The sequence below is a fragment of the Microcebus murinus genome, chromosome 4 (genome assembly GCF_040939455.1).
Source record: "Microcebus murinus isolate Inina chromosome 4, M.murinus_Inina_mat1.0, whole genome shotgun sequence".
Lineage (NCBI taxonomy): Eukaryota > Metazoa > Chordata > Mammalia > Primates > Cheirogaleidae > Microcebus > Microcebus murinus.
Window position 1 is genome coordinate 101,065,667 of NC_134107.1, and position 26,518 is coordinate 101,092,184.

At 40.0% G+C, this 26,518-nt stretch overlaps 1 protein-coding gene across 3 annotated transcripts in view; it reads left to right on the forward strand.

The window, feature by feature from the left end:
- Positions 1–2,634: 2,634 nt before the first annotated feature.
- The window catches only part of JHY (junctional cadherin complex regulator), a 74,367-nt gene continuing 50,483 nt past the window's right edge, over positions 2,635–26,518 (forward strand). The window contains exons 1-3 of one of the 3 annotated variants that reach the window (XM_076002598.1): positions 2,635–3,011; positions 5,548–5,964; positions 21,205–21,724. In XM_076002598.1, coding sequence (XP_075858713.1) covers positions 5,645–5,964; positions 21,205–21,724 — 840 coding nt within the window. In that variant the 5' untranslated portion in view covers positions 2,635–3,011; positions 5,548–5,644. The other 2 variants (XM_076002600.1, XM_076002599.1) reach the window with 2 other exon arrangements.

Below are 26,518 nucleotides of genomic sequence, written 5' to 3' on the forward strand. Positions count from 1 at the left end.
TTGACATTTTAGACTGGATACTTTTTTGTTGTTGCGTGGGCTGCCCTGTGCATTGTAGGCTGTTTTAGCGGCATCCCTGGCCTCTACCCACTGGAAGCCAGCAGTACCCCTTCAAATCATGACAGGGAAAAGTGTCTGCAGACATTGTCAAATGCCTCCTGGAGAACAAACTGCCCCCGGGGGTTGAGAACTACCCTAGTCTAAGAACGACAAGGTCAGCGTGGGGCACTGCCTGAAGATTCTTCCTGGAGGAGACAGTGCTGAGCTAGGTCCGGCGGACTGAGGAGAAGTTAGACAAAGAAAGAAAATGGAGTGGAGGAGAGGTCTTTGCAGACAGAGTGACAGTGTAGGGGCTTCGTTTGGTATTATGAATCTATGTATTTCTTCATTTTTTGACTTGTTTTCCTCACTCTCTGTGTTTGGGTTAGTTCAAGGTCAGACTGACAGCTGAATTCTGAACAGATAATATATGCAAAAGCACTTTGCAAACCCTGTGAAGCGCTATTAGTATGTAAATAATATTATTGCCCTAACAGCAGGGAAAACAATGTACTTTAAGTCTTTATTTTATTCGTATGCACTCTATAATCCTTAGGAATTCTGAAGAACAGAACATTGGTGTGCTGCTTATTAAAACATTGTCTCCCAGCTTCAAACACTCCTATTCTCTTGTTGTGACGCTGGGGCAACCCCTGCAAACCTTCTTTCTCCTTTGCCAGCCTGCTGCTGGTTAGGATTGGCCAGGAGGGGGCAGTAAAGGGAGATTGCAAGGCTGGAGAAGAGAAAAGGAATTATTCCCCTGCTTCCTATTGCTCTCAGGGTCTCCTTGACAGTGTTTCTTCACCCCAGTAGCTCAGTTTGAGTTTCTGCAAGTAGCTGCTGGATTGACAGACTCCTCAATCACACAAGGACCACTGATGTTTTCTGGATAATGCAGAAAGCACTTGAAGAATCGGAAGAACCATAGCACCAATTTCCATTAACCAGTAGATGAGAAGGTGGACAAGTGTGAATGACTCAACATTGATTCCTTTTTTTTTTCTTTTTTGAGACAGAGTCTCACTCTGTTGCCTGGGCTAGGGTGCCAAGGCATCAGCCTGGCTCACAGCACCCTCAAACTCTTGGGCTCAAGCAATCCTTCCATCTCAGCCTCCCAAGTAGCTGGGACCATGCCCGGCTAATTTTTTCTAAATATTTTTAGTTGGCCAACTAATTTCTTTCTATTTTTAGTGGAGACAGGGTCTCGCTCTTGCTCAGGCTGGTTTCAAACTCCTGACCTTGAGAGATCCTCTTGCCTCAGCTTCCCAGAGTGGGAGCATTAGAGGCGTGAGCCACCACACCTGGCCTCAGCATTGATTCTTTAACATATTCTGGAAGCCACTATGAGGAACAAGTTCTGCTTGGGATTTGTTTGCATATTTGTTTTTGCTCTAATGACAACACCAATGTTTTCACCTATTTTGCTTTTATTTCTTCAACTCATATTGAGGTCCTGCTGTACACTTATAAGACAAAGTCTCTCCCATCAAAAAAAATTTAAAAATCTAATGCTAATAAAAGATAAAAACAAAAATGCCAAAACCAAGTAGTAAGGACATTTTCCAATTCCCTAAGTTTCCTATTATTAATGAGGCAACTGGTATTGAAGCAGTCTTGCCTCTTTGAAAACAGTTATTCAAATCTACATGTGGTTTTAATGCTAGTTTAATGTGCATGTAATTCCCATCACTTCCTTTCTTTACTCTTCTTTGAAACCTTTTTTGATAGTGAAATGTTATGCAAATATATAAATGTACAGCTTAAGGAACTGTTGTAAGATGAACATCTTTGTAAGCACCATTAAGGTTAGGAAATACAACTTCAAAAGCACTCTTTCCCATAACTCTCACCCTAGATACCAGAACTAACCACAATCCTTACTTTATGGTAATCACTAGTTTGCTTCCCCCCCACACACACACAACATATTCTCCACTAAATATGCATCCATAAGCATAGTAGAGTGTAATTTAGCATGTCTTTAATTTTTATACACAACATCAAGCAGTATATATTTTCTGGATTTTTGTTGTTCGATATTAAATGTTTAAGATGCCTCCTCTATGTTGTTGCATGTAGCTATATGTCATTCATTTTCACTGCTGTGTAGTATGGCAGTGTATGGAATACCACAATTAAATTAACCATTCTATCGTTCATGGGCATTTCACTTATTTCCAGTTCAGACACACACAAGCACACACTTCTTTAGGATCAATACCTAAAAGTGAAATCACTGGACCCTAAGGTACATCTATCCTGGCTGTACCAAACCATTGTCATAGCTCAGTTGCAGCAGTTCACACCCCCGCCAGCAGCAGATGAGGGTCTTTGCCCTACCTGCACCCCCCCCCCCACTTGGCACTGTCAGACGTGTCAACTTCCACCTGTTTGGTGAGTGCGGTATCCACTGCGGCTTTAATTTGCCATCTTCTGATTATTAATGAATCAAGCACCTTTGCAATTAACCACAAATATTTATTGGCCATTTGGATTTCCGTGTGTGTGTGTGTGTGTGTGTGTGTGTGTGTGTGTGTGTTGGCCATTTGGATTTCCTTGTGTGTGTGTGTGTGTGTGTGTGTGTGTGTGTGTGTGTGTGTGTGTGTGAAATACCTGTTGCAGTCATTTACCCATTCTTGGAATTGGCTTCTTTTCCTCCTTGATTTGCAGGAGTTCTTGCGTGTCCTAGCAGTTTTATTTGTGGTCCCTCCTCCCACTCGGCGGCCTGCCTTTCCTTACTTAGCCTTCCCACTTTGGAAGTCAGGGTGGCCGACAGCAGCCCCTCCCGGACGACGCCCTTGTCCCAAGGGTTTGCAGCGGGGTGCGGGCGGCGACGCGGGGAGGCCCAGGCCGCGCCCCGCCCGGCGGCGCTGTGTTGCCCGCGGTCTCCAGGGCAGCGCCTGGCGGCGGCGGCGACAACGCGGAAGGATGCCGGGCCGCCGGGGTCGCGGCCACCGAGGAGCGCCGGGCAGGTGACGGGTGGTGGCCTCCCGCGACGGGGGTGGGCGGCGCGCCCGGGCAGGGAAACGGCGACGGCCGGGGCTGCGGGTGGGGACGGCAGGGGACCGCGGGAGCGACTGGACCGGGTCGGGGGAGCTCAGCGGCGCCGGCGCCGGCGCCGGGGCTTCGGGCCGCGGCGGACAGGACGCAGGGCGGCCGCGGCTGGGCAGGCCCCGGCCCGCGACCTGGGAGCCCCCGGCGCCGGGCTCCCGCCTCAGCGGGAAATGCTCGGTAATCGAGGCAGGGTAGGGCAGCGGGCCCGCGGACCCGGCACTTCCTGGGCCTAAAACGCCCCTTGCGGCGGGTCTTGTCCCTCAGAAGCTAGCACAGGTAGAAAACAACCCGAACGCCTCTTAGGGGCAGCTTCCGGCCTGTTCCAAACGGGGCGCCGTTTTCTTTACATCCATCCTGGTGAGGCTAGCGGGGCTCCTTCTCACCTCCAGACGGAAATTCGTTTGTCCCCGTGCTGGTGGACTAAACCTAGGGTCTTGCAGGGGTCCCTGGGGAACTACTGGTCGTTTCTTAGCCCTTAGGTACCATCAGCGATGTCCCTGTCTTTCTGTTTACTTAGGAGACTGGCCAGCCTGTCTTGGTCAGAAATGTCAGTAGCACAACCATTTCCCCCCCCACTGCACTATAGTACCACGGAGCCACATTCATTAAATTGAAAACGCACACTTTCTAATTTATTCAAGCTGTCAGCTTTTCCCTCTTCGATCCCATGCTTTTATAGGACCAGGCCCCCACGGAAAACCCAGCTTTTGTAGTATTTGGCTGTGCTCCTTTCACACCCTTCCCAAATTTCACACTGATCTGTTAACGACAACAAAATTATCCTCTTTGGTCATTGTTTTACTATTTGTTAATTCTAAGAAACCCTAGTCTATCTCATTTAAGAAGAGAAATTTAAAGGACTGAATTATTTTATGAAAGAGTAATTGTAAATTGAACTATAATGATTATTTTAAGCTTGTTCTTCAAGATCCCAAATCCAGTGACCTGCCTCTTACAGTAAAACCAGTGTTTATACAAACTGTTTTAGATAAAATGTGTATCAATATTTGATGGATTTGTTGCTTTCTAAAAACAGCCTAAAAAGCAGCAGTTCTATCTGCTTATCCGTATCAAAACAGTAAAGCAGACTGCAATGTATATATTTTTAAATAAAATCTTAATACAGCAAAACAGTCTGTAAAATTAGACAATAATATATTAGTCTGCCAACAGGGGGAACTCTGAGTTAAAAAGAAAAACCACTTCATGTGTATTTAAATATTCACATTGCCTTTTGTCTGTCATGTTTGTTAAGGTGCTTTCCTCCAAGGAGTTGATGATGTTCCTTGGAAACCCTAGCAACAAGGTCAACATTATAAGCAATCCTAGGAATAGGAATAAGGTCGTGTTATTTAATTAAAGTTAGGATTTGCCAAAAGAACAAGAGCAAGCCATAAAAGCAAATTTTACAGTAACCTCCGATGGTGTAGGTTTCTGTTATCTGACTTACAGGAAAAAAAAATGGCATAAAGGCAGTGAGATAGAAGACAGACCAAAATAGAAATGCTAGGTAGAGATGAAAGGAAGCTCAATCCAAAAACATCATCTCCTTTCTATTCTACATGAACACAAAGCACCCTCTCCATGGGTTTTTACAATAGCCTTTAGAGATAGTGAGGGTTCACTTGGAATCACACCGTGGACTCCAACTAACTCTTAACTATTATTCAGGCCAATCTCCCACCCATCCAGCTTTCCCCAGCTCAGCATCCCTTTCAGGTATGTGGAGTTCCAGCCTCTTCTTTGAGTCACTCGATGGCAGAATTCATAAGGCCGTGAAATCTTTTGTTGAACAGTTTTAACCTTTATTATGGGTTTTTTTTAGATACTGAGCTAAGACTGATCTCCATATATGTCCACCTAAATTAAACATTCCTATCCAGTAGCAATATGGGTATCAAAAAAGTCTTTTCCAAACAATGTAACCAGTCACAATAGATCTAGGAACAAAACAGGTTCCCATTTACAGTTCCAACTATGGGAAGTCACACTCTTCTCTCTTTCTTTTCCTGCCCAAAAGGTAGAGCCTGAACCTGTTTTACTCTATCCATGAATACTACCGAACAGAGCATGTTTATATTGTTGCTCTGGGCATTTGAAAATGGCCATGAAAGAACTGTCCCTAATTAACCATTTGGCTTTTTCCGGGCTTGTCAGTAACAAGCCCTTGAACGCTAGAAATAGGAATCTGCTTCCCAGCAGCCATTTATTTCCTCAATAAAACCGCATTCGATTCCTCCGTCTGTTTATGAGCTCTACAGCTCTACATCAGATTTGTTTCTATAGAGAGAAAAATAGTCTTTCCAAGAGACCTTTCTCATGCTCGCAAAAGGGTGCATGCAAAAGCCTGCAGATAATATAACAAGGTTCTCTTACTCATTTAAATTTTTGATTAACATTGGCATTAAAGAGATTTCCATAGTCACACAGTAACATAAATATCATCTTTTTCAGGTAATGTGTTTAATGTGTTTGCAAACCACAACTTTAAACATCAGCCAACTGCTCCTGTCAACAAGAGTATCCCCTGTTAATCTCTGTATTTTTCAAGATGAGTAACAGTAAACTAATTCCCAAGCTCTCTACCCATTCTCCTGTCCGTCATGCCAACTTCAATAAACAGTCCACACACCCACCTGTCAAGAAAGAAGACTTACATGTGATTTCAAGAGACTCCTTGGAATCTGATTCAGGAAGCCTCCCTCAAGACATTAAGTCTCAGCCTGAACTTGAGGACCAAGTCCATGACATGGAGCCCGACAGCTTAGAGGAGGACAGCATGAGTGAGACGGAGGAGGAAGCCAGCCGAAAAGCAGCTCCGGTGGCTGGCGAGGAACACCTTCGTGCCCAGGACAACAGCGCCAATGACAGGTAAGGAAAGGGCTTGTGTAAGATAATAATGGGTTCTAGAACATATTGTTGAATAATACTGATACCATTCCCGGCGAGAGTTAGGACAGGCTCTCTTAACAAGCGCCTTATAATTGTGCATGAGACAGGCCTCCAGCAGGCTGGGTACCGTGCTTTTTGCCACATTCATTTCTTTAAAATTAAAAAATGCAATAGGTGTTAATAAGTGCATTTGCATTTCTCATACTATTTATTTCTTGTCCATATGCCAAATGTCTCCATTGTTATGAAATCAAAGAAGCCTGATATAGAAAATCACATGACTTGGAGTCAGGTGGTCTTGATCTGGTCCAGGCCCTGCTCTGCTGTTTAGTGTATAATTTGGAATAAGTCATGTAACTCTTTTTCATCTCACTTTTTGTCGTCTGTCAAATGGTCTGGCCTATCTGCCTCATAGGATTGCTATGAATGTCAATAAAGTACAAATAGTGGAAGATAGAATTCTATTTGGCCCATTCCTTCAGAGCTGGTAGGGGTCTACCTCGTGGGGCTTGTATGAGCATATAAGACTGTGGTCCCCAACCCCCCGGGCCAGGGACTGGTAGCAGAGCTCCACCGCCCACCTCCCATCCATGGAAAAACTGTCTTCCATGAAAGGTGGGGTGGGTGATGGGGAAGGAGGGAAGGGGGGAGGGAATCACTGCAGGAGGTGAGCAGTGAAGCTTCACTTACAGCCACTCCCCACCGCTGGCACTGCCTGAGCTCCGCTTCTCCCCCTGCTCCACCTCCCCCCATCCGTGGAAAAATTGAAAAATTGTCTTCAATGAAACTGGTCCTTGGTGTCAAAAAGGTTGGGGGCCCCTGATATAAGAATATACTCCAATAACCAATATTTATGGGATTTAACTTTATGCCATGAGCTACCAAAAATGTAAGGAAATATAAAATAATGTGGTGATATCCCTTGTTTTCACTGACTCACTAAATCATATAATAGAGTACAGAAGAAGTTAAAAGCTACTGATCTGAAAGGGGTTTTAGTGCAGTGGTGAAGGGCATAGGGTCTGAAGCAGACCACTTGGGTTCAAATACTGGTTCTGCCACTTACTAGCTTATGACCTTGGCCAAGCCCACTTAATGTGTCTGTGCCTCAGTTTCTTCATCAGTAAAAGTGGGGTAATGATAACAGTTATCTCATGGAGTTATCATGAGGCTAAAATGAATTAATACATATAAAGTGTTTAGAACAGTGAATGATTCTTTATAAGTTATATTGAATTCAAAAATTTTTTTTTTAATTATGGCTGAAATACATTAAGGAAAGTTTATTGAAAGGCCTAGAACTTGGGCAGGATCTTGAAGACAATGTAAGATTTGGATAATAGAATAGAATTAGAGCACATTAGGGAGCCCAGCTGGATTACAGAGGATTTGTTTTGAATGTAAGGAAAATAGACTGAGTTGGAGTCTGATTATAGGGCTTTGAAAATATGCCTTTAGTATTGGAAGGTGAATTTTCAAGTCAAGCATAACCATTCCACACTACAGATGAGGACATTGAGTAGCAAGAACTCAAACAACTTGTCCCAGGGATACACTCACTGCCAGGGCCCCTGTGGGAGCCTGAATTCCAGCCCAGACCCCAGTCTTTTTCTTCCTTTCTCTTCTGCTCCTTTCTTTCCCTGGGGATATCAGTCGAATCAAACTCCTACACTCTTAGGGGCTCTCACAGTACCACAATGAAAGTGATAAATGCTGCCACCAAGATGCTGGAGGCTGAAGAAGGGCTCAGGATGGCTTCAGAGAGACAGACAAGGTTGATTGGACTGGCCCGGGCAAGCCGGGAGGAGAGAATACAGCTTCCTGGGGAGGGAGCGAGTGGAAGCAGTGTTTAAGAAAGATTATTCTGCAAGCTGGTGCATTTTGAATTAGACAGTAAACAGCCAGTGGGCAAAGAGACTACCAGATGGACATGAGAGCAATAACGGTTATAATGGAAGCATTAAATCCTATAATAGAGTACAGGAGAAGTATCCGTATCTCATTTTAAAGGCATCGCTGTTAGTGTCACTTAATTCTTCATCATAATCCTGCAGGGAAAGTGCTGCTTTTCCCATTTTACAGATAAGGAAAATGAGGCTACCAGAGATGAAATTCTAAGGTTATAGTGCTCTGAGGGGATGTTTATTGTTTTGTTATTGATGTTGGTTTTTTTCATTATGAAAACATTCTGACCTACAGAAAAGTACAAGGAAAAACACAGGATAACCCATATTGCCATATTTGATTCAGATATACTTTTAAAGTCATTGAAATATTACAGATAAAGTTTCCTTGTAACGGCTTCTCAAACCCATTCCTTTGTCTTCCTCTTCTTCTTCCTCAGAGGTATTCATACTCTTACATGGGTGTGCATCCTTCTTACCAAGCTTTTACTCGTTTCTTTCATAGGTAGTCTATAATTCATGGGTAAATCTATATCTGCATATCTATATAGATATATATAGTGCCCTGTTTTGTTCAGTCAACATTATGTTTTTGACATTTTACTATCATGGTTTTGAATTAAAACATGTGGTCTGTATTCATTCATTTTTAACTGCTGTATAAATTGCATTATCTGAACATAAAATGTATCCATTTCCCTATTGATGAATACCTAGGTTGTTTTCAGTTCTTGTTATTTTAAACAATGCTCTGTGCACATCCTTGTATGCCTCCCCGGGTACGTGTGTAAGAGTGTCTTTAGGATATAAGAATCCAGAGGTAGAATTGCTGGTTCATAGGAGAATTGATGTCTTCAACTTTTCCTACTCACAGTGCTGTGAGTTCCCAGGCCACACAATTACCTGGTCTTTTAAAATTTTGCCTTTCTGACAGGTTATAAAATCCTATCTTTTTACAGATTTAAATTATTTTTCTCTGATTATTTGTGAGCTTGAGTATCTTTCTATGTGTTTTTAGCCAAAGGAGATCGATTTAAACATACTCCTTGGGATCTGGTTATTTTCCTTTAGTGAAACATCATGCATATCTTGGGTACCTTTCTATTCAGTCACCCTTTGTCTCTGTGGCTTCTGCATCTGTGGATTCAACCAATCGAGGATCAAAAATACGTGGGGAGAGAAAAGGATGGTTGTGTCTGTGCAGAACATGTATAGCACTGACTTTTCTTCTTGTCATTATTCCCTAAACAATATGACAACTATTTATGTAGCATTTATATTGTATTAGGTATTTTCGATAATCTAGAGATGATTTAAAGTATATGGGAGAATGTGCGTAGGTTATTTGCAAATATTTACCCCATTTTATATAAGGGATTTGAGCACCCCATGGATTTTTGGTCCTGGAACCAATCCCCAACAGATTCTGAGAGATAACTATATTCGTATTTATTGATTTACTTTGTGCTACATCGTATTCCAGTATCAGGAGGTGCCATAATGTATTTATCTAGTTGCCTATGGGTGGACATTGGGTGTTTCTAGTTGTTTGTTTTTTTAGTAATTTTTTAATCAAAATTTTGTATATATAAATGAAAGAATTGACAGAGCTTGGTGACAGATTGGATATGAGGATTGAAGGAACAAGAGACGCCAAAGACTAATTAAGGGTTCTAATAACAATAGCTAGCATTTATAGAAAGCGTCTCATGGGCCCGCCACTGTGCTAAATGCTTTACGTGTATTATCTCATTTAATACTTATTGCAGCCCTGGTAGACAGCTACTATAATGATCTATCATTTTGAAGATTGCAAATGAGGCTTAAAGAGGTTATACTATACCCATTTATTGCATTCAGTGAATGGTTGAGCAGAAAACTCGGGTAGTCTGACTCCATGCTCTAAATCTGCTGTCCCCAACCCCTGGAGTGTGGCCTGGTGCTGCTCGGTGGCCTGTTAGGAACCGGGCCACACAGCAGGAGGTGAGTGGCGGGTGAGCAAGCAGAGCTTCCTCTGTATTTGCAGCTGCTCCCCATTGCCAGCATCACCGCTGGAGCTCCACCTGCCCCCACCCCGCAGCTCTGCACCCCCAATCCATGAAAAAATTGTCTTCCGTGAAACCAGTTCCTTGTGCCAAAAATGTTGGAGACCACTGCTCTAAACAGACCACTGTTTCTATCCTGCCTCTAATCTAAGAGATTCATAGTCTCCTAGGTAATAAATGGAAGTCGATTTATTTACAGAAATGGGAGCATTGGGAAGGAGAAGTCTTTTGAAATGGATAGGTTTTCTTGTCTGTGCTTTTAAGATGAAGAAACCCAGGCAAGGATCCATTAAGTGACCTAATTTCCCCACTTGTTGAGTTTTTCCTCCTTTTGTCCAGTGCCCAGAGACCTGACTTTAACTCTTGTTCTTACCAAAGTACAATTTAAATACCACTTAATATTTTTTCTTTTTTCTTTCTTTTTTTTTTTGAGACAGAGTCTCACTCTCTTGCCTGGGCTAGAGTGCTGTGATGTCAGCCTAGCTCACAGCATCCTCAAACTCCTGGGCTCAAGCAATCCTCCTTCCTCAGGCTCCCAGGTAGCTGGGACTATAGGCATGCGCCACCATGCCAACTAATATTTTTTTTGAGACAGAATCTCACTCTGTTGCCCGAGCTACAGTGCTGTGGTATCAGCCTAGCTCACAGCAACCTCAAACTCCTGGGCTCAAGCCATCCTCCTTCCTCAGGCTCCCAGGGAGCTGGGACTACAGGCATGTGCCACCATGCCCAGCTAATTTTTTCTATTTTTAGTAGAGATGGGGTCTCGCTCTTGCTCAGGCTGGTCTCGAACTCCTGAGCTCAAGCAATTCTCCCGCCTCGACCTCCCAGAGTGCTAGGATTACAGGAGTAATCCTAGGGGGCCACTGCGCCCGGCCCAAGATATTTTAAAATAAAGAATAATGCTTATAGAGATTGAAATTAGGGTTAGAGTCTTGGTCTTCTGATTTAGAGATCCTTAAATAATGCTATTTTCCTTAGATTGATTTGACATACAAATTTTTAATAATAAACTATAAACCTGAGGGTTAGAATAGGTTATAGCCCTAGTAATTGTTTGGCTGTACAGTGCTACATTCATTGAACATTAGGATGATCAGTTTTTCACTACAAAGAAAAACCGAACTGAAGCATTTAGCCAAATAATGCCTCAAAAATATTATTCAGGTGAGTGTTTAGTTGTTTGCCTCTTTCTCTGCCTCACTTTAGTCTTGGAAACCTTTCCTAGGTGTTTTGTTGCTTGCGTTTGAGTAGTTTATGAGCCATAAAATAGACTAGTAAATTGATCTCAGACTCTCGATATGAAAGTAAGTGGGCCTTTATTTCTGTAAGGTAGATGGAATTCTGGGAATTGTAGTTCAAAAACATTAGTCAAAGCCTTGCCTTAAAACCAAGGAAAATTTCTTTCTCCTTGCTTTTATAGCAATAATTTTAAAAGCTGCCTGACAAATCACTTGAGCCTTACTCTTGTGTTTTGATGTTGCTAGAACCTCCTCAAAGCAATTACTCCCTTGTATCTCACCAAAGTCAAGCCATAGTTCAATATATATGGATGAGAGAAAACCTTTTACTTAATGGAAATTGGAGCAGTATTGACTGTAGTGAATGAATTAAGACTGGAGAGAGGGTCTTCATGTGATAATCCTTAAACCCCACTCCAGCACTGGCCTTACGACACTCAGCATTCACAAAGAAAGAGATCAATGTCATTCCTAGAGCATTAGAAATAACCTCTTCAGTCCTGGGGCCTTCTCAAATCTTGTATGTTAAAAAGCAAAAATCAGAGAGCAGCCATACCGTACGTTATATCTGTGTTCAATAAGGCCTTGTTTACAGGAATACTTAACATAATTAGCTACCATTCGTAGAACTGTTTGCTTCATATATACATCGCATTTATCCTTACAAGGGCCTCTTAGACAAGCATTATTATCCCTATTTTGCAGATAAGGAACCAAGGCTCTAGGAGTTGTGTAGGTATACATAATTACTAATACCAGAGACAGAAATTGAACTGAACTCTCTTCTATGTCCAAAGCCTGAGCCTCTAATTGTAAGTATCCAGCTAGATAATCAAGGATTGATGTGATAAAGGATTCCATTTTCATAATTAGACAAATTAAAGATAGAAGAATTTCAATTTGAACTAAACTGAAGCCAGAGTAAATATGCATGTAAAATTATATACTTTAGGAAAAATAATAAGAATTTTTAAGAGTGCTGTGTCCTTGGGATAAATAGACATGAATTGTATTTTCCTTTGGGCCTTGAGGTCATAGTGACCTTTATTCTTTGGCACCTCTCCTGGAAAACAGAAATGTTGTCATGCGGTGAGGGCTGCAATGCCTTCCTGTCTCATCACCTGGGACCATAACCTCCACGAAAGGGCCCATATTCTGTCTAATAAAACACCTCGTGTTAGATATTAATAGGAGGGAGATAAGGCATGATGAGGAATTGCTAGTTAAATAGAGTATTCAGAATTGTCTGAAATTCAAAAAGGGACTCAGTAATAATCATATGCATTTTACTGTGTTGTGGTGTATCATTTTTTTCTCCTGAACACTTCTATGAGTGTTGTTTCTGACTAATGATATGAGAGTCCGATGTAGTACTGAATGAAAATTTCTAGGACTTGAAGAGCAGCACTGGGTAACCAAAAGAGATAATGGGTAAAGAGAGACTTAGTGAAGACCAAAACTCAGAATTTTCTTTTCCCCCAAATTTCCTTCCCAGGGCTGCTTTGTAGAAAACATTGGGAATACTTATGTTGAGCCTAGACTACTGTCTCTCAGGGGTCTTGTAGAGATTTTTTTGTACTGGTTGGGAGATTAAAGAAGACATTTGAAACCAATTTTAATATACTAGGATTATTGAGAACATTCTAGGAGATTCTAGGAGTCAACTTTCCTTCCTGTTGATTTCTAGCAACATTCATCCATATTGTTTTCTATTGTCTTTTATTGTATATATTTTCAACTAAGGCCATTGGTTGGCCAAACTTTTCAAATACATCACACTACATACCATGTTCTAGGGGTTTCCGCGCAGTATTTTGGGAATAAATGCTAGCATTTTATTTATTTGTTTCTAATAACATGGAAACAGTTATATCAAAGAAGTTACTTTTTGTTGCAGGTATAGTCATTTCTGTTTTATGTTCAAATTATGCTTTGGTTAAACCCTGACACACTCCTCAGAGCAGGCATGGTGCCATCCTAACAGATGAACAGTCAGAAGGAAGGGAAGGGTGTGCATGGGCATGAATTGTGTCTATTAAAGGCAGAGTCTCCGCCAGAAATGCTAAAGCCATTGTGACTCCTGGGGCTTATTGCCCCCCGAGACAACCACTAGTTCCTGTCTAGGTTATTCCAAATTTGGGATGCGTTATTGTGTTAAAATAAGTAAATAAATAGTGAGTTTGAAAGCTCACAAAGTGTGAATTAAATTCAACTCTACAACTCTGTGAGTTTATCAAGAGGATCAAGAAGATTGTAACCAAATTACTAAAGGGATGGTTTAATTCATGACCTTTATATCTTCATTTATTTCTACTCCCTGACAAGCTTGAAAATATAGAAAACTGATTAATATAATTTTTAATGGTGTTGCATTTAAACTAAATTATTTTCCCAACACTTCTATATATTGCTGAGTTTTGCATCATAGGCTTAATCCTACTAAGAAAATAATAAATTCTTAGAGCTGTTAGGGCTCTTAAGGGTCAGCCCATTCCCTTCTTGCACAAAAGAGGAGCCTGTGATCTAGAGTGGGGAAGAGTCCCACCCAAGTTTCCTACCGTTAGTCGGCGGCAAAACCTAGACTAGAACCCAGAGGTCAAGACCTGTTCACTGCTTTTGCCATGATATCACAGCTACCATGAAATTTTAATGCTGTTATATCTGGCATTTAACAATATAAGAAACTCTATCTAAAGAAAGTTTAAGCATCCGGAAATTTTACAAGTCTAAGTCTCTGCCTCTAAGCCATTATTTTGGAGGATGAAAGGAACACCCACGCCTTCCATGGAAAATGTCTGGCGTTAGTGTTGTAAACTCTCACTGGATGAGAGGAATTAAGTTTCTAAATACTGTTCATTTCCCTTGCGAAAATGTAGCCTTGCTTTCACATAACTTAATTTTAATAGAAGTGAGGTACTAGAATTTTACATTGCAATTACTAATACGTCCTCTTTAGATAATTTATTTTCATTTAACCCTCAGATAGTCCTTGAATCATGACTGGTACTAATAAGAACTCAGGACAAATATCTGGTTATTTTGCAGCCACAAATATGTTGTCAAAGGAAAAAAAGGGACTTTGGTCGGAATTATCCAAATTGTATAATTGATGTAAATAAAATTCACTAGATAACAATCCAACCCCTTCACTTTAGTGTGTTTCTGTAGACAGTTTTTGGTCTTCATTTCCTAACACCATCTTATTTCTATTACAATGTTTAATTTTTTTTAGCAAAATAAATGCCTGCCTTAAATGAAATTTTCTTTGTTATAAATGATCTCCAAGAAGCATTTCAGTATATTTGTGGAACCGCTTTATTTCATACTTGCAAAAGTGAATTTTTAAACTTTTGGATTTATTTCATTTTATTTACTTAAAAAGCCATTGATAAGAAGACTAAGATGAGCATAGAATTTAGAAATCCTCGTAAACAATGGTCAGTTTTATAGCTTTTTTAAAGAAGCATTAAAAACTTTACACTTAAATGAAAATGAATTTGCTGTTCATAAACATAAAAGATTTAATGGCATATAAATTAGGAATAATTATTCTGTTTAAAAGGATTAAATTAAACCTAAATCAATAATAACATGTGCGGTTTCAATTTAACTGCCTACTTTAAACAAAGTGGCAAATAAATAACAGCTAAATGATTAATAGCAATGCTTTTATTCACCTCTCAACAGGCAAAATGGCCAGTTATTGAATATTCTATTGTAAGTGCAAAGGATGTTAATTGTACTAGAAACATGCTCTAATTTTAGTGATTTTTTGATTGAATACAATACTGAATATGAAGCTCTTCATTAAATGGAGATTTTATTTTATTTTGTTTGAAGTTATCATAGTAAGTAATCAAATGTGGTCCATTAAAGCCAGCAAATATCATGGCATATGCATGTGAGACCGTCCCCCACCCCCTTTCTCTCTGCTTGCATTTCTAACCTAGGCATCTGTTCTCTGAACAAAAGAGTTGTGTGCTCATTGTCTGTGTAACCTTTCTACCAAATGGGGAGGAAGAGAGGTGCATGTTTTGCGTGTAGATCATTACTGATGAAAGGGCACTTCACACTCATTTTGTCCCAGTGTGTTGACCCGGACCACAAAAACACAATTGAGCTTGTAAGCACGCGAGCTCAGTACAATGGGGTTCTTTAGTATCATGTTCTATTTCAACCATTAGATTTGTTTCTGTGAAGTATTACAGCTTTCCATGCTCATGATTTTGCAAAACATAACCTCCTATTTGTTTCAACATATGGTTTCCATCTAGAAAGGAGAGAAAGAGAATGTTTTAAGATAGTCATTGCTGGTGTAAATGGTGCAGCAAAATTAGAGTTCTAAGAGCCACATTTTCAGACTTTACCCCTGCTTGTACACATTCTTAGAGTTTTTCCGGTTCAAAAACATTATCAGCCAAAACAACTCATTCTCTCTGGCTTGTTGCTAAATGCTTTGTATTTTCTAGGTTCCACTGAATACATCAGTAGTGCTGAAAGGACCAGATGAATTATATATGTAAATGCAGAGAACCATGCCTTGCATGTGTAGTGTGTGATATTACTTCTACAGCCATTTAAGAATGGAAACTTGTTGAGGCTAGAGATTACAACTTTTTCAGAAGGTCTAAGTAATTTAATTCTCCCAGTTTTATACTATTCATCATCTTTCAGCAGCTGTTAAAATATCTCATCATGCGGAAACACTGACATTTCTTAATCCTGTTTCCTAAATTACGGTTCAGACATTCTCCACTGTGCCTCAGTTGTGATTTAAAAATGGATTTTTGAAGATAAGTGTTAATTCTTTCAGGCCACCAAGGTACCACTTAGTGCAGCACAAGATAACTTTGTGCCTTGGAAATAACTTAAGTCCCGGGGAAGGAAGAATCCCTTGAGATCTGTCAGCAGGAAACACAATACACAGCACTGTTATGTCGTGGTAACTGAATGTGACACACAGCAAGCAAAGCTCGCTGACATGCACTTTCACAGCTAGTCCTCAAGGCATCCTCACTCTGGGCCAGGGACATAGTTCTCTGCATTTACAGATATTCACTCACCTAATCCTTTCAGCAACACTATGAGGTAGACACTATTATTATCCCCATTTTATGGATGAGGAAACTAAGGCACAGAAGTTAAATAACTTGTCCACGTTCACAGAGTCTGGTGGCACCAAGAATTGAGTGTGAGCAGTTGAGGACCCTTGTCTTTAGTTGCTCTTCTGTATCATTTCTCAGAACCATAATACTCCACATCATTTTCAGAGACACAAAGCGCCACGAATATTACGTATGACTGAGGGAGGTCTGTAGCCAAGACTGGGGACGTTATGCCATAGTCAGCTGACACTGGTTACACACCATGACCAGTCTGAGTCCACCGGATTTCTTAGCATAACTGCAGAAGTGGAACCCAGGAAATCCATTTCGTTCAACCATCGAAGACTATCTAATTTAAAACAATGGTGGGCATCACTCGGTCGTTGATTCTTTTGTGAATCTATCACAGGATCATAGAACAATGGAGTTGGAATGAACTTTGAGGTATCATCTAGCAGTTGCATGTGGAAATAAGGAGTTAACATATTTTCAGTGATAAACAAGGTTATGCCCTTCTGTTTTAAATACCCATAACATGCTGTATTTATGTATGCATCTAAATCACTAGTTGATTACTGTATTATAGGTGGCGCATAAAGTCTGTCCTCACTGGAGGGTAAGATCCGTCAGCCTGCTTCTGTTTTCCTGACTGCTGCATCTTCTGTGTCCAATGTTCTGCCTGCCCACAGGGGGGTGCTCGATGCTTGCTTGGGGAATGGCCGCCTGCCCGATCCATACACTAAACTCCCTTAAGGCACTTGCTTCGCTCTTACCTGCGGGAATAACTGTAGGATACAAGGCAACGGATGGGCAGGAGCCTGTTCCGAGCAGACTGCCGGGCTCTATACTTTGGCTCCACCACTTGTTAGCTCTGTGACCTTGGGAGACTTCCATAAGCTCGCTAAGCCTTTATTTCCTCATCTATTAAATGGGTGTGATAATAGTACTTCCCTCAGCTTTGTTCTAAGGAAAACACTGAAGACTCACTACAGACATTCCCTACATCGCCACACAATAATGTGTGCTGTCTTTCCACATCCCACCCTGACTGAGTGGCAGAGCAGTGACCCTCAGTGTTGTCCCCTTTGAAAGGTGGCCAGCCCTGCTCTCAGCAGCCCAAAGGAGAGCACTACAAAGAGTCTGCGAAGTCCTTCGAGGTTTGACTTCTGCTTAACCTACTCCTCAGCCCTCCCTCGTCTCACCCTCTGTCTTACCCGCACCGAGTTTGTGCTGTGAGGGCGCCACGTCCTCCCTCCCCTTCACACCTCTGTACCTGCTGTTCCCTCAGCCGGGCGTGCCCTTCCTGTCCTTATCCTCAGGCCATCGCTTGCTCCAGAAAGCTTGCCCCGACCTCCCTAGACAGGATCGGATGTCCCTCCTGAGCCATCAGAGCATGCGTCACTCCAGGTTGTCAAGTGCTTATTTCCTGGTCTGTGTCCCTCCCTAGGCTGGGAGTTCACCGCTGCGCCATTTACCGCGTGTCCCCTCGCTTAGTACGCGCTCCATAGATCACGCCTGTCGAATCAATGAGTGTGCAAACGCGTGCGAAAGTTAAATTCAGTTTTATCTTTCAATATAGCATGGATATGGGAAAATAGCGCCCTTCTTCAATTAAAAAGAAATATTTATTTACTTAAAGTTAGTAGTTGAGCTTTCTTCTCCACCTAAACAACCACAGTCGAACCTTATGCTTAAACCTCTGTACAAAATAAGCCCCCAAAAATCATTCATTCATTTGATCTAATGCAAGAAGCCTCTGCATGTTTAGACTCTAATTCATTGCTATTGGTTTTTTTAAAATAAATATTCGATGCTATATTTGTGTTGACTGGAGTATTTTTAGAGACACAGTTATTTATTCAAGAAGCATTTGACTTTTCTGTCTGCAGCCCTATGCAGCTTACTAGGGCAAAGGGGAGGGAAGGACAGATCACTCACTGTCCCTGCCGCCCAGGAATCTATCTAGGTGATGAGACAAGATTATCACAGTGAAAAGTTAAAGAAGCACTTTAAGGCGCATTCTCTCATGTTGATCCTTTATGTAGTCCCGAGAAAGAAAAGAAATATAATTTATTCTTATTTACCGATGGGAGAAACTGGCTCAGAGATGACATGATTTGCCAACTGACACATAATACAGGTAGTGGCAGACCCAGAACTTGGGCCCAGGTCTGTGCCCTGCTGGGCGGTGCCATGTCCCATGTACATACCCGTGACCCTTAAGGGCCAAGTGAAAGGCAAGGCTGAAGCATACAGTGCGTCACAGATCGCGACATCACCTGGGGAAAAAGCTCCCCATCAAAGCCGCGGGGCATCCCGCGGTGCAGGCAGTGGGGAGGCTCACAGCTAAGCGTCCGTCCCATTTCCGGACGGATGTGGACCGTCCCCCTTTTGCCGGAGAAGAGTCTGTGTCTCTTCTCTTGTTGGAAAAGGGAGAGCAACCTATTTCGAGAAGTTTCCCATCTTAATATGTGAACTAAATAATTCAAAAAATGACACTTTAGCAAGGTATGGGAGTTTTGGCTTTTTGCTCTAGCTTTTGCTTTACATCAAATCAAAGAAATTGAAGTCCACATTAAAAAGAGTAAATTAACCCTAGGGGGACCATTAGTTTGTTTACTCAGCATGAAATTATGTCCTCTGTAAACGGGAATATCAAATAGCATAAAAAGCCTAGGTGATTTACATTTTCTTTTTGATTAGAGGATTGCATCTACTGTACTCAAGGAAGGAAAATCTCTCCCATTTAGCTTTTGAAGATCAAGGAGGCCATTAAATATGCCATATTACCAGCTTTTTTTTTTCTTCCTTTTTTGGTTATGACTAGGGGATGCTTTATAGATGGAGATTGTCATGGGGGAAAGGGAGGACTTTATTTGGGCTCATATGAACTGATTGTGGACTGGTTCACTTCCCTCAGGCAGGACCATGTGCTTAGCTTTTTATTCAAATGGGGCTCTCCTGCAGCTTCACGTGCACTCTGACCTGTCTGCTGAGTTTGTGTGCGTAGACCTGACAACCACCAGACTAAGACCCTTTCGGTGAGCCGTGGCCGGGTCTGACTCTAAGCCTTGAGGATATCTCTATAGTACATTGAATAAAAAAAATCTGCAAAGACAAAAATGAAGTGAAAAGTAAAATCACTGAAAGGAAGGATGAACCTATATATGTATTCAGTTGGGATAAAATCTTGGTTTCCTCCTAAAAGGAATGTGTCTAGGCAACAATCTATATTTCCCTTCCTGGATAAATAGCCAAATGTATATACAGCCATGTGTAGCTTAACCACAGGGGGCATATATTCTGAGTAATGTGTCACCAGGTGATGTCGTCGTCGTCGTCCTGCGAACACCATGTTGCACACTTACCCAAACCTAGATGGTACAGCCTGCCACTCACCTTGGCTGTATGGTATGGCCTATGTCTCCTGGGCTGCAAACCTGCACAGCATGTTACTGTGAATAGTGTAGGCAATTGTAACACAGTGGCAAGCATCTGTGTATTTAAACACATCTGAACATAGAGAAGGTACGGTAAAAAATAACAATATAAAAGATTAAAATAAAATAAAATAAAATGGTATACCTGTCTAGGGCACTTACTGTGAATGGAGCTTGCTAGACTGGAAGTTGCTCTGGGTGAATCAATGAGTGAATTTGAAGGACCAGGACATTACTATATACTACTGTGAGCCTCATAGACACTATACACTTAGACTTCTCTAAGTTTATTTTATAATAATAATAATAAATTAACCTTTCTTCAGTATAATTAACCTTTCTTCAATAATCAATTAATCTTAGCTTACTGTAATTTTTATACTTTATAAACTTAAAAAGTTTTTTTAACTCTTTTGTAATAACACAGCTTAAAACACAAAGACATTGTACAGTTGTACAAAAATATGTTCTCTCTTTATATCCTTATTCTATAAGCTTTTTAGTTTTAAATTTTTTTTTATTTTTTTACTTTTTAAACTTTGTTAAAAACGATGACACAGACACACACATTAGCCTAGGCCTACACAGGGTCAGGATCATAAATATCTCTGTCTTCCCCCTCCACAATCTTGTCCCATGGGAGGGTCTTCAGGGATAACACCATGCATGGAGCTGTCATCTCCTGTGATCACAGTGCCTTCTTCCTAAATACCTTCTGAAGGACCTGCCAGAGGCTGTTTTACAATTAAATATTTTTTTTATAAGTAGAAGGCGTGTAATCCAAAATAATGATAAAAAGTATAGTATAGTAAATACATAATGCAGTACAGTGTTTTATGATCATTATCAAGTATTAACTACCGTACTTAATTGTATTGCTATCCTTTTATATGGCTGCCGGCACAGTAGGTTTTATACCAGCATCACCACAAACAGGTGAGCAATGTGTTACGTTACGGCGTTATGAGGACTACGACGTCACCTAGGAGATACGAATTTTTTAGCTCCACTATAATGTTATGGGACCCCCGTGCCCGCCGTATATGTGGCTTGGCCTTGACCAAAACATCGTGAGTCAGTGCATGACTGTATTACTAGCTAAAGTGTGAAATACAATTTTACCTTCACCAGCTGAAATACTGAGTCATTGTTGGTGTGCATAAGTAATTGCATTCTTTGAACCACAGTGATTCATGGCTTAACAATAATTATTTCAGTTGTTTTCTGGCATTTAGAAATTAACTATCCCTTATTTTTATTCCATATTGCAATGAACTTGGCTAAGTAAGACCTTTTGCCCTTATGTGTAGTGTGTGGGTCTAATCGGAGCCTGGGATCCATCTTTAACATATAGACAGTAAGAGGAAAATTCTGGGAGAAAGACTGAGATTGATTTCAAATAAAATGATCAACTGAATACAATAAGTGAATTTATTTTGATTAAGGACTTGCCTTTTTTTTTTTTTTTTCCCTGCTTTGGGCAGCCAACAACCAATAGAAGACAAATATTCAGACCTTCGATATGACCCAAACTGGAAGAATAAGAAAGAGGAAGGGCAGCTGACTGCAGAAACATTGTCAGGGTCTGCCGACAGCTCTTCAGAAAACCTGCCTTTGGGTCCCCTCTACCCTTCCAAGGAGCCATCAATGGAACTTTCAAAGGAGAAGGACGGACAGAAAAAGAGTCCACAGAGTGCAGCCTCCTTACTTGGAAGTGAATTTTTAAGCCCAAAGTATGAGCATGGCACCCATGGCCATGAGCCCTTTTTCGAGCTGAGTGACAGTGACCCGGAGGAGAAGTCGAGCAGCAATCTCTCTCAGTACGTGAAGAGTTCAAGTTCACACAACGAGGTTTTCCTGCCAGGATCACGTGGCCCTCGGGGAAGGAAGTCCAAACAATATTTTGTGGAAAAAAACAAGCAGACTTTGGGACTACCAACTCCCAAAACAGACTCTTACCTTCAACTTCACAATAAAAAAATGGGGGAAATTCACCTAGAACAGGTACGTAGTCTCTACTTACCTACTTTAAATCTACTTAAAAATCTCGTCTGAAACACTAAACTAGAACTTGCATTTGTTTGAAATGCCCAGATATCACTTCCTTTGGGGTGACAGTATCATTGCAATCACAATCACCTGGCAGGGGAGAACAAACCCTTTCATAGTGTACCCTGTGTTGCCCATTCGTGTAGAATGATGGGAATTATTCCACAAATTCTTAAGAGCAAAATAAAAGCCATCAGTGGTTTATAGTGCTGTAATTGCTGCAATCACTATATCCAAAATTTTCCATTTTGGATACCACAGAATTTTTTTAAAGTGTGTATTCCAAAAGATAAAATACAGGGCTGAGCATCGGATTCCCTGTGTTGATTGCCTTTGTTTCCACCAAAGCATTGGTTTTCAACCCTTGTAAATGCCCCAACACGTTGGGGGTAACGTGACACTCCTATTAGTAACCACAGCTCACCTAGAGAGATGATTCTCTACTCAAATTCTATATACATATTGGGTGGTAGTGGGAGGAGCACAGGGTACAACATAGGAGATTGTTTTTTATTCCTCAGATGCTTCTATTACCTTTTTCAACCCCTATTGATAATCACTACACCATCCTTAATTGTCCTGTGCAAATATTATATGACTAAAGGTTAGTTTCTTCGTCCATAAAATTGGAAAAATAATAAATGCCCCCTCTTCCTCATCTGATCATTTTGAGGGTAAATTCTACCCCAAATGATGGATGCAAAACCTTTTGGGGCCAGTAAACTTCGTTCTATTTCATGGGTGCACATAAAGATCTTATTAGCCCTCCTCCTAGTGGATATGTCCATGGACACAAAGAAAGTATATGTCTGAATCATATAATCCACTACCCTTATTGGATAAACATCTTGAAATTCGTCACCTAGTAATGTGGGGTCATTTTTAAACACAAAGAAGAGGTTATTGTGTTAAATGTGGATGTCCTTAAACCTATTCCAAATCCAAATTGGTGTTATTTAACATACTCTAATCTGTCCTAACCTCTCAGCATTTTCTGGTGGAACAAGATGGATGAGATAGATGACTATTCATGCTGTTTCTTGATTCAGAAACTCCCCTGATAGTTTTAAAGGATTATGTCACATCTTTGTAACTAATAATAAAATGAAGAAGTAGGTATAGTATATTTAGCTGCATTATCATAACAAAACCTTAGGTCAATTCAAGCAGTTTTCAGCATTTTTTACCCAATTTTGGAATGTTAATGTACCTCTTTGTTTCATAAAACTTATGTAAAATTTTGAATTCTGTTTGATTGCTCACTTAAAAATACAAACAAATTCAACAGCCCTTTTAATATCTTTAAAAAATGTTTATAGCTAGCATTTTTTTCCCAGACCAGGACAATTTTTTTTTCTTCAGTGACACTGCAGTAGGACAAAATTTTTCATTACTTTAAAAAGTGTTCTTAGAAGAAGCTCAGGAGAGGCAAATAGTAAAAGGGGAAAAAATAAGTAAAACGGAAAATAATAAAAGGGAAAAATGATTTATTTATTTATTTATTATAAACTCTTTAATAGCTGAATTCTAAATTGCTAATTATATTAGTTGTTATAAATATTAATGTTAATTTCCTAGACAATACTGGGGTGTACTGATTGTCAGTGATTTCAAAGACTAATTTTCTTTTTGTTAAGCTATGGAGGAAACTTTCTTTAAGCTCTGGTGTTATTCTGTGAAGGAGCCATTGACCTTTTCCACCACTTTCTCCAGATTCAAATCTAAGTGCTAATTGTTAATTGTATTTAAAACTGTTCCTTCACCATTTTTCCAACTTACATATATTTCCTTCTTCTTACTCCTATTTTTTTTAAGAGACAGGTCTTGCTATGTTGCACAGGCTGGAGTGCAGTGGCTTTTCATAGGCACAATCACTGCACAGCATGGCCTCAAACTCCTGGGCTCAAGCAATTCTCCTGCCTCAGCCTCCCAAGTAGCTGGGACTACTGGCACATGCTGCCACACCTGGCTTCCTATTGTTTTAAAAAGGATAGAAATGAGTTTGACCTAACAGTGACATAATGATATGTGTAACTTATTCTAGTGAAGTATAGTCAGTAGCATGAAATGGTGTGGGGTTTTTTAAAATCATTGTTCATATATGCAGATCTGTTCTGCCCATATAGATTTTATGTTCCCTAAGGCCAGGAATTATGGTTTGTACATATTTTTAATCTTCTTAGTAACTAGCCTAACACATTTTGAGGGCTCAGTAAATATATAGGAAATGAAAAATATCTCACTTCCACTACTTCCAAACCATTCTCTTTAGTATGACTTGAAGTTTATGTGGGGAAAATGGCATTCCTACAGCAGTGGTTTGCAATCCTGGCTGCATATTAGAATCACCTGAGAAGCTGATTTTAAAAAGCGATTCTTGGCTCCATCCAGACCAATTTAAATCTCTAGGTGAGATCCTGAGCATCAGTTTTGTGGTGTGTGGTTTTTTTCCCCCTAAAGCTCCTCAGGTAATTCTAACATGAAGCTGGGTTCGAGAACCATTGTTCCAGACTAGAGCAGTTGACTTTTGATTTTTAGCATGCATCAAAATCAGCTGGAGGGCTTATTAAACTAGATTGCCAGATGTAGCCTCCCAAATTTCTGATTCAGCACATGTAGGGTGGGGCCCAAGGATTTGAATTTTCTGGGTAGTTTCAGGTGATGCTACTGCTACTATCAGACCTGCACTTAGAGAACTACTAATCTTTTCCTTCTCAAAATTTAAAATGCTTATGAACCACTTCAGAATCTTGTTAAAATACAGATTCTCAGCCAGTAGATTTGGGTAGGACTCAGAGTGTGTGCATTTCTAACAAGCTTCAGGCGATGCAAGGCTGCTGGCCAGTGGAGCAGCAAGGGGCTAGAATAAAGAACATAGAGGTTTTTATCATAAAGGTTTTATCAGAAATCTCAAAGTAAAAGTTGCATAACTTAGTATCCACAAATCACTGATTTTTTCAATGGCTGATAGGATTCTTCGATTGATTCGTGGGTAGGAGGTGGGAAGGTAGATGTGGCAGGTTTGGAAGCCTTTGTTTTTAGATTAAGCAGCATCCATCTGGAAGTTTTTAATATTTGAATATCTTTTGTTCCCCTTGTAATTTCTTTGAAAGAGTTGACAAATGTCTCACAACTAGAAACTTTAAAAGGTTAAATTACATCTACTGTTGAATGAATGAATGAATGAATGAATTACCATTACACAGCCAGGAAAACTCAGCTTTTTAATACATCATTTTGTTGCAAACATCCATGTCCAGCTGAATCAGAGAGGGGCTTAAAGTAGTGTGTTGTATTTTGGAAGATTTGAAAGTAAGTCTAAGTATACAACATCCCAATTAATGTGTCAATTTTTTAAAGTGAAAGTTGAAAAGCTGATCATTAAATTCATATGAAAAATATGCAAGAATACCAAAGAAAACTGTGGAAATTAAGAGTAATGAGAGGATCTAGCCATACTAGACAATATAGTATATTGTAAAGCCTCAATAATTAAGTACTAAGGTAATATTTACTGCATATACAGACAGGAAAATGGAATAGAACAGAATAGAAAGTCTAGAAATAGAACCAAGTTACTTATGAGAATACATTATGTGATGCTATGATTTTGATTTGATAAAAGCAGCATCTCAAATCAATGAGGAAATGATGGGCTATTTAATAAAACAAGTGGATAGTCATCAGGGAAAAAAAAAGTTGGATCCATACCTCATATCATACAGGATAAATTCCCAATGGATCAAATATTTAGTTTTTAAAAACTAAATCATAAAAATCCTAGAAAAAACATGGGGAAATTCTTCTATAACTTTGAAATATTTCAAAATTCAAAATCTATAAAAGATTGACAAATTTGATTTCATAAATACCAAAAAACTTCTGCAGGTAAAAAGAATAAGCAAAGTCAAAATATAAAGAACGAACTAGGAAAAATATTCCTACTTCATATTACAGACAAAACACTAATATCTCTAACATATAAAGAGCTCCTAGAAGTCAATAAGAAAATGACCAAAATCCCAAAGCAAAATACACAAAAGGTATGAATGGACAATTCACAGAAAAGTTACTACAAATGACTATTACACATATGAAAACATACCCAACCTCAGTCATTATAAGAGAAATACAGATTTATACTATAATGAGATTTCATTTTTCAACTATAATCAAACCATCAAAATTCTAAAAGTTTGAAAAATCTGTGGGCAAAAAAGTAAAGTCGAGCCAGGCAAGAGAATAAATTAGCATAACCCTTATGGGGGACAATTTGTTAATGTCTCTATTCAAAATACAAATACATTCCTTGAATGTAAAACATAATGGCTGAGACTTTGGAGCCAGGTCGATGGGCACTGCCACCTGCTGGCTGTCTGACCTTGTGCAGGTTACTAAACCTCTCTTTGCCTTAGTTTCCTCATCTTTACAATGGGGCTAATAATAGTACTTTCCTCATAGGATTATTAAGAAGATTAAATAAATGGGTTATATACAGAGTGCTTAGATTGGTGCTTGGCCCATAGCAAGCACTATATTAATATTTGCAATTATAATTTTTATTTGACACAACACATCCCACTCCTAGGAATTTATCCCAGATACATGTGTGCAGTTTTTAAATCACACCTGTATAAGGTTATTCATTTCAGCCTTATTTTTAATAGCAAAAGATTGGAAACTACCCAAATGTCTGTCTTATTTGGGGAGTAGTTTAATACATTATGGTACATCCATACCACACAGTAC